The sequence below is a fragment of the Solea solea genome, chromosome 16 (genome assembly GCF_958295425.1).
Source record: "Solea solea chromosome 16, fSolSol10.1, whole genome shotgun sequence".
Classification (NCBI taxonomy): domain Eukaryota; kingdom Metazoa; phylum Chordata; class Actinopteri; order Pleuronectiformes; family Soleidae; genus Solea; species Solea solea.
In genome coordinates, this window is record NC_081149.1 from 21058029 (window position 1) to 21066904 (window position 8876).

Sequence of the window (8876 nt, forward strand, 5' to 3'; positions counted from 1 at the left end):
CAGAAGTTAAAGTGACCACTGATTTCAGTGTCCATGAAGTGAACAGAGTACTTGCTGATATAAGGAAGAGTTTTATTAAACACGAGAAACAAACGGTACAAAGAGACGAGTGAGAAAAATCAATGCAGCTAAGTCTCGACCACACCGCTGATTAACTGCATTACCTATGGCAGGTAGATAATTATTCACATCCAAACTTAAATGTGAAAAAGGCTCATTTACATGCATGTTGTAACAAAAAGCCTCTGCAGATAAACTAAATATCCATGAAATGAAATGATCAACCTAAATCAGAACCTGTTCAAATAAAATATTCAATTAGGGAGAAAAGATTTTAACCCTTTCATTCAAAATATATCAGGATCCCAATGTTTTTTTTACTGTCTAATCTGAAAATAAAACTTAAAGACCAGTTTATATACAATAATTATCTTCAGCATGTACCTCTGGTACCTGATAGGAAAATCAGATAGTCCATAGAGAGAGTACACTGTAGAAGCCAACAATACAAGAACATCTTTTTTTTTCCTCCAAGATAAATGTAACAGAAGAGCTTCTGTCAAACTAAATATCAAATGCTGCCACAAACGTTTGACCACTTCACAAACAATCTGAGAACCAGTCTACATGTTTAAATGGGGAAGAAATAAGTACATCACACTGAAGTGTTGCATTCTTGATTTGAATGTTGATGTGGACAAATACCAAAGACTTGACCCTAAAAATACCTTTTTGACTGATTTAGAAACGAATGGTGTAACAGGGTGTTGTGTGTATCTTATTATTCAACTTTAAGTACAGATGTAAACGCACATAAGTGAGCTATCTTATCTTCTGGGATCTGTCCCTTTGACCACAATCAGAAATGGTCAGGGAAACGTGTCGTTCTTTCGGCAGTGTGAAGGCAAATGTGTATGTCTGCTCACTCATAATAAACCAACCCTGTGACTGGATCTCTGAAGACGCAGGTTCATATCAGATGAACAGCATCTGTGTCACACTGATCACATTACTTTCTACCTGAGGGAGGAGGAGGAGGAGGTGGCGGAGGAGCAAACTGGAATGGCGAGTGCCCCATTAGGCCCATCATGGGCTGGGAAGGGTTTAACTGCTGGGACATGAGAGGCTGGGGAGCAGATGGTGGAGGCGGGCCCTGTCCAACTCCACTGCCCCCTGAACCAGAGGTTCCCCTGGAGCTGCCATACTGTCCACTGCTGCTCCCATTGCTCTGGTACTGGTCATAGGAGTTGGAGCTGGAGCCATAACTGCGTCCTCCGTCTCTGCTGCTGCGATCTCTGTATGAGGAGGAGGAGGAGGAGCGGTCGCTTGCCCGGCTGCCTGCACCGCGACTGTCTCGGCCATCACGACTATAGTTGCTGCCGCTACGACTGTTTTTGGAGCTGCTGCCCCCACCAACAGAACGCATTTTCCGATCACACTCGTCCTGATACATCAGGTTGGGATTGTTAGAACTGGAGGTGCCACGAAAACGGGATCGGCCTCCTGGAAACAGAGCAGGTAAAAAAAAAAAAAATGGGGTGAATTTACATCCAATTCTAGGTCTACTCTAAAAAAAGAACTGATTGTGGGATAAACTTATTTTAATGTTCGATTGAGCTGCTTTATGTGATATGGTTATTGATATCTGGAGTCATACCAACTCCTACATATTTTTCAATGACAATTATACGAAATCCATTTTCACCAAAACTTTAGTTTTAGCCGACTCAGTCAAACAGCAACTTTCTACGCTCATATTTATTCTGCTCACTTACAAGTTTTTTTGCCCTGTCATTTGAGATCTTTTTGACATACATTCATTCATTCATTCATTCATTAAACAAGCACTAGCCTAAACAAGCCCCGCCCATCTCTTTTCCGATGGGGAATGAGCTCCTTTTCCGGCCGCAACTTCCTGCGCACCTTTAGAAAGCCAATCATGAGCACTGTTAGATCGTGCCAAACACTGGTACTGATGAGATTAACTATTTCGGTATTTAAATTTGATACCGAAAGATGACACATTTCTGATTCCAGGTACTAAGGGGAATTCGAAAAAAAGTATTGGTGTTTTTTTGGAGTTTTTCAGCAGAACTCGTCACTCACCTCCTCCACTTCCTCCTCGCCCAGTGTCAACCAGCTGCAGCAGTTTGGGGTTGATAGCCTGTCGGGCCTCCTCCAGCACCCGGATCAGCTCACGGGCCTGGCGAAGGTTCCCTGGAGTGAAGAAGGTGTAGGCAGTGCCTTTGTTAGTGCTGCGGGCCGTGCGGCCGATGCGATGGATGTAGTCCTCTGATGAATTGGGATAGTCATAATTGATGACAAACTTGACGTCCTCCACATCTTGACATTTGAGGCAGCGTTGTGTGATGGGATAGAAAAGATGAAAGCAAAAGTTAGAACACCAAATCGACACCAGTTGAGAACTGAATCAATCATTTAAGTCCATTACTTCCTTTTACCTTTTGTGCTTATGAAACCAGGAACATTCTGACAGACAATACCTGAATGATACCCACAGTTAATCACTTACCTGTCATCTGAGCAACCATTTGAGTAATATACGTTCAGAAAACTTATTTACTTACCATGCCAATTACATTGTAAAGTAAGTACTTGCACACAGGCAAATGGGTAACAGAGGTTGCTGAGAAATTTTAATTAAATTCAAAGAAATTGTGAGCCATGATTAAATCCTAAATCCTAGTTTTCCTGCATAAAAGACAGATTTAGTTGAGCAAAACTGATGAATGGATTAAACGCAGGAATCATCTGAGAAAAGTAATTTCTTTGAGGACAAATTAGGTCTGTTTCTCATTACGATTGGCAAAGGGCTCAGAAACACTGCTCATGACAGATGACAAGACTCATTTTGGAAGCATTATGACAAAGGCTGGAAATGGGGAGGGGGGGGGGGGGGGGGGGGGGTTGAGGTAAAGTACTTACCCTGCATGAGAGATTTAGTGATTTACAAAGTAACCACCTACCCATCACCAGTCCTGGGAGGTCTGCAGGGGCAGGAGGAGAGCACACGGGACAAAAGAAGTCCCTTCTCCAACCTCGCCACTCCTCCATCACACTCCCAAAGCTGGAAACTGTCTTGGCCACAGGTCCAGCTGTATTGTGCTGGCATGTGGTGCTACGTCTTCATATCCCCGGGCTTTAAGTGACCCAGGGACAATATAGTTGCTTTATGTTATTCGTAGTGAGAAGTGATGGATGGAGATGGCCTTTACCGAATTATTTCCTTTATCGTCGTGGTCTTTGTTAGAGACTCTGACATTTCTTGCATTAGTTGGTAATAGTGACAAGTCATTTCTAGTCGAGATGTGAGGCAGTGGAGTGGCAGACGTTTTAATGAGTCCAAAAGCCTCTCGGGTAACTTCCAAACGTAGTGATATCGAGCCCAGATTTTCAAGTTTAGTAAAAAGAAACAGACACCAAGACCACGGTGTATGTGTTTTTTTAGAGAGGGATATGGGAGTGGGCTCTGCTGAAGAATTTGGGTCATGAAAGGTTTTGCTTTTCCTTTGTGGGTTTAGCAAGTCGTCAAGTGCTGGTAAATTGACATAACTAGTGGTCTAGTATGATGTATACAAAGAAAAATAAAAAGGGACAACATTTGGAAACTGGTCTAAAGGAAACACAGGAGAGGACAAGGTAAGACACTGAAGTGGAGAGTGGTGAAAAGAGGCAGAGAAAAAAGATGAGAAAGACTGAAACATTTGTGAAATTAGCAAAAGAGAGGGGAAAGATGAACAGGACAGGAAAGAAAAGAGAAATGATGTTCAAGTGAGATAGAGTTAAGGTAGTAAAGACAGGACAGAAAGGTAACACGAGTGAAAGAGAGGGAAATCGATTATAGAGAGGTGGCTCCTCCAGGCCAGGACTCCTGCCAGCCAGGACCAGACATGACGTCCGCAGAGGGAGAGGCCGGCCGGCACAGCCAGTGGTGGGGGGTGTCAGGGGCTGGCATCAGGGGGCAGTTTAGAGGGGAGCCTCCAGTATAGCCGTCCATGTCCAGCATTGGCTGCTTTCCACACTCACTTCCTGGCAGTTGTCTTTTTCTCTGTCTTCTGGTGACACACCACTGTAGCTGACTTTCACACAACTTAAGCAGCATCTGTTTAAGCTTGAATTCTTCAGGACAAATTAAATTTGTCCTGCAATGGAAAAATATTTTGTTGTCCAAACTTTGGTCATGGGAATGGAAACGTATCTCCTCAAAGACTGTGCAGCAAAGTTTTCTTAGTCCATATCCCATCGGAATACATAACGTTATTATCAAAAGTCACTGGGTAAATCTGACAAACTACTTAGGAAATAGTGTGGTGTGTCACTGTGATGATGGCATGGCCTAGGGTGGCCACCCTCAGCCACACCCCCGTCTTTGCCCTCTCATCTGACAGCTGCCCCCAACTCTAGGATCAAATTTGGAAGCCCAGCACCATCCTGCACTTGACCCCTCTCCCTGATGCCCAGGGAGCCAGTGTCCTGGAAGGGGGAAGAGTTTTGTTTGTGGGCACTGTTCTAGGTTTTCAGAAGAGATGGCTGTGTCTGGGACTGATTAATCAGGCCGTCTCTCTCCCCAAGTCAGCTTTCGATATGTCATGCCTAGGTCCGGCTGCAGGCTCCCGAGGGCCTGTGTGCTTCTAGTTGCCAGAAGAGAGACTTGGAAACAAAACATAAACAAAAACAAAATGAAAAGAAAACAAATGGACATAGAATTAGGTTAATTGCCATCATGTAAGGGGCTACTTTACTAGCCTTGCCCCTTACATCTTCACACTTCATTCAACATCACTCTTATGTTCAGTGTTCCTCAGTGTTATCCAGCAGAACAGTGGCTCAAGTGTTCATAGGAAATCCTGCTTCAAATATGATACACCCTTTTTATCAGAGAACCATCATATACTCTTTTTAAGAAACGCACTATGTGTCTGTGGTTGACTTTTGCTCATAAACATGCATTAAAAAAAGTTTGATTACTACACTCATCATTGTTCATATTATTATATCATGTTAAATGGTTAAATGTTTTATATGTTCACCATATCAGTGTATGGTTATACTGAGGGAGGTGTATGCTTCGTACTCAAGCACACAAGACATACCCAAACCACGTGAGGCCACATCAGTAGCAATGAGGATGGGAGCTTTGCCGCTACGAAACTCTGCATTTCAAAGACAAGAAGGAGAAATGATCATGGACGTGGGGACAAAAAGTCTCTGTAGTTCAAATGTCAGTGTGTTTGTCGTACCTGACAACACCCAGTCTCTCTCTGGCTGGCTTTTGTCGCCATGAATACACATTGCGGGCCATCTAAAACAACAATTGTCAGCTTTGATCATAAGTTACAAACAGCATGATGGAAACTGGACATACAAAACTCAACTATATACAACCATACTGAATCACAAGTGAGAGGATGAGTTAGTATTATCTAAGAAGGCTTTTCTGAGCAGGATCAGGAGAGGATTCACATGGGCTAGTTAAACTCACCCATCGCGCCTCATTCTGCGCGTGAGGTCATCACATCTTTTCTTTGTCTCAGCAAATATGATGGTCTTGTTTTCTTTCTCAGCCATAATTTCTTCCATCAGCTGGATTAACCTAAAGAAAGACCATGTCCAGTTTGTGGCAGATACTTAAAAGTACTTTTAAAGATACCGAAAGACACCTTACTAGTTAAAATGACAATATCTGCTATATGACAAGCCTCTTACTTGTGGTCCTTCTCACTGTCCATACAGACATCAACTATCTGAAGGATGTTGTGGTTGGCACTAAGTTCCAGTGCTCCCACATTGATTTGGACATAGTCCTTCAGAAAGTCTTCAGCAAGCTGGCGAACCTCTTTAGGCCAGGTAGCGCTCCACATCAAGGTCTGTCTGTCAGGCTGTGATAGGATTACATTTAATCAACAACAAGTAATGACAGATACTAACATTTCTCATAATAAATGATAAAAACATACACACTAAAATATAAACGATAAGCTATCAATTTAGGTAATTTATCTGCCTCTCAAGGAGGGCCTTCACTAAAATGCTTTACCCTAATCTGGTCCACAATTTTGCGAATCTGTGGTTCAAAGCCCATATCCAACATGCGGTCGGCTTCATCTAGAACTAGGTATGTGCAGCGCCGCAGATTGGTTTTTCCAGCCTCAAGAAAATCAATTAAACGACCCGGAGTGGCAATGCAGATCTCAACACCTGAGAGAGACAAACACATTAATATGCTATGGAACACAAAACAACATTGAGCATTTATCCAAATGGTAATATTCCTCACCTCTCTCCAGGTCTCGGATTTGGGGTCCCTTAGGAGCACCTCCATACACACAAGTGCTTTTGATGCGGGATGACTTTCCGTAATCATATGCCACCTGCTGGACCTGCTGTGCCAGTTCTCTTGTGGGGGCCAGAACCAAGCACTGGAAAGAAAACAAATGATGCCACAGCAATTCACTGTTCAGCAAGTTTACACTTGTTAAGATCACTTTAACAATATTTTTCTACACTCTTGGTATTCCAAATAATTTTGACTTCACATACAATGGCTCCATCTCCTCGCTCCATGTAGGGCTGATGGTTGATGTGCACAATTGCAGGCAGAAGATACTGAATAAAGAAAAAAGGACAGGACAGTGAATCATGCTGCTGGGCAATTCACCCATACATAATGTCTTTATTTTTTCAAGCATAGGAGAAGAGCAAGATGTGTATCTCACCGATAAGGTTTTCCCAGAGCCAGTCTGAGCAATGCCCACCATGTCCCTCCCACTAAGGGCCAGGGGGAAACCTTGTGCCTGAATGGGTGTGGGCTCCTTGAAGTTCTGCTGCATCAGTACATCCATTACACATTCTAGATAGAGGAAGAGAAAAAAAACTCCTCTGGTTACTTCTGCTAGCAGCCAACACATTGAATGTATTTGTTATTGTTGCATTATAATTTAACAGCCGCACACTTCGGCATGTGTAGATATCATGAATGCATAAGCTTACGGGGAAAATGGGCATGATGGAAGGTGGTAACAGGCTTTGGGCAGCCAGAACCTCGTACAGTAATTTCTTTGTTCCTGCGATACTCTTCAACATCATACTGAAAACACAAGAAAACCAACTGGTGTGTGAAACAAACCAACATTTTCAGTCTAAAAACTGGAGCAGCATTATATCACCGTTAATTACAGTAATAGTAATAATAATAATTACAACAACAACAACAACACAATTTACTTTCTAAAGCACCTTTTTATTAAAGTTATATGGTGCTTCACAACATCATAACAAACAAATGCACACATAACAGAGACTAGAACATCAAATACAAGTACACATTCTACTATAACAGCTGACCTTAATTGGTGACTGATTTAGAACGTGGACACCAATGCCACACTATTTTAGCTTTTCTTTTTAAAATTTCAAATATTCCCTCCACCATTTTGTTCGATTAATTGTACGGGTTTAAGGTCGCAATTAAGGAGAAACACATATTTTTTATGTCCCAGTATTTACAAAACAAAATGAACAGGGATGTGTAGACTTTTTTTATATCCATACAGTAATATTTTATATACGTAAGTAATATTGGATAACATATTTTAAACACATAAAACAGTACTGACCGATGTAACGTTTGCACTAATGAATCTGCGTCTGCAGGTCGGACAGTGTAACTGAAGGAGGTACCTGGCTCAGCCGCTGCACATCAACATGTTCCGTGTAAAAGTTCTTCTCAAATTTTGGGAGCTCGTCCAAGTCCCATCTCTTCTTTCGTAAACGGTCTCCAGGATTCCCAAACTTTTTACCCAGTGGGAGGCCTCCTCTGCTGGACCCGAAACGAGGACTGCTGTGAAAATAATGCGACAGCCGCTAATGACAATAATATTGTCACTGCGCAACAGGTGCATCTAAACAACTTATCGCGATAACCAACTTTTTTGCACTAGCATTAGCTCTCATGCTAAGTGACGGTTATTGCTCGGCTGCTTACCCTCTGTCACGGCCACGGTCTCTGTCTCTGTCACCGTATGAACCTCTCATTATCTCCCCGTGTGTTAGAGCAGATGTTATTGTTGGATTATGGACCTTTGAACGTGAGGAAGTTACCAGGCTTTGGATTTTCGTTGTTGTGTCAGGCCTTGCTTGAAAATGACCGCAGCTAACTATGAACTGACGCGCTCTCTCTTCCAGTCTAACGCCAATGTTAACTCTGAAAACTGTGGGAATGACGAAGCTCTCGCTTTCTTGTAGGTTTTTATTAAAGTCAAATATCACACCAAGACTTTATTTACATGAGACGAAGGTCCGCTAACAACGACAAGGCGCTGCGATAATATGTTGTTGTTGTTATTAGCTTAGGCAAGCTAAGCTGTTGTGATTGGCATAGAGCTAGAAATGCACCGCCCACAAGGATGATTGACATCCCATTGTGCCAATGGGCTTTTTTGTTAAGTGTTTTTTTTTTTTTTTCAATAGTGAAAGGTTTTTCTGCTTTAAGTCATCACAATGCTTTCTTTTCTGGTTGTATTACAAAGTTGTGGCTTTTTTTTATCAAGTCAATGACTTCACAATCACAAAAACTGACTTTGAAAAAGTGCAGTCGTCTATTGTAATTGAATCCACACAATATATTTTACAATGTAAAAAATATTAGAATTACTAAAATAAAAGTTTGCCATTATTTTTCAAATGATTATACGCCATTATTATTATTATTATCAACAAAATTCACCTGTTTTTCACAAGTGCAATATACCTATACATATTTATACTGTAAATGTACATACTGTGTATATTCTGCTGTCTATAATGTACATTCAACAATCGATCTTTAACTAAGTTTTATAGCCTAAGTGTTAATA

General features: G+C 41.8%; 1 protein-coding gene across 2 annotated transcripts; it reads right to left on the minus strand.

Moving 5' to 3' along the window:
* Nucleotides 1–55: 55 nt before the first annotated feature.
* Nucleotides 56–8389, minus strand: LOC131475339 (probable ATP-dependent RNA helicase DDX17). Of its 2 annotated transcripts, none has more exons than XM_058653399.1 (13): nucleotides 8006–8389; nucleotides 7702–7858; nucleotides 7012–7108; nucleotides 6738–6871; nucleotides 6562–6627; nucleotides 6299–6440; nucleotides 6059–6219; nucleotides 5728–5900; nucleotides 5504–5614; nucleotides 5262–5323; nucleotides 5115–5174; nucleotides 2107–2343; nucleotides 56–1503 (listed from the first exon to the last, which is right to left on the minus strand). In XM_058653399.1, exons 1-13 carry the CDS (start codon nucleotides 8053–8055, stop codon nucleotides 1010–1012), a joined length of 1944 nt encoding a protein of 647 aa, XP_058509382.1. In that variant the 5' UTR covers nucleotides 8056–8389; the 3' UTR covers nucleotides 56–1009. The 2 variants fall into 2 exon arrangements, with proteins under 2 accessions (XP_058509382.1, XP_058509380.1); XM_058653397.1 differs by having other exon boundaries at nucleotides 7702–7861.
* Between the last annotated feature and the right edge of the window lie 487 nt (nucleotides 8390–8876).

Bases quoted from the DNA above. Each gene is read 5' to 3' on its own strand.
- LOC131475339 (XM_058653397.1), bottom strand. From the start codon at position 8,055: ATGAGAGGTTCATACGGTGACAGAGACAGAGACCGTGGCCGTGACAGA. The intron at 5,615-5,727 runs GTAAGAGGCTTG...GTCTTTCTTTAG, and splicing joins GACAGTGAGAAGGACCACAA to GTTAATCCAGCTGATGGAAG. The intron at 1,504-2,106 runs GTGAGTGACGAG...CTCTGTTTCCAG, and splicing joins GCGAGGAGGAAGTGGAGGAG to GAGGCCGATCCCGTTTTCGT.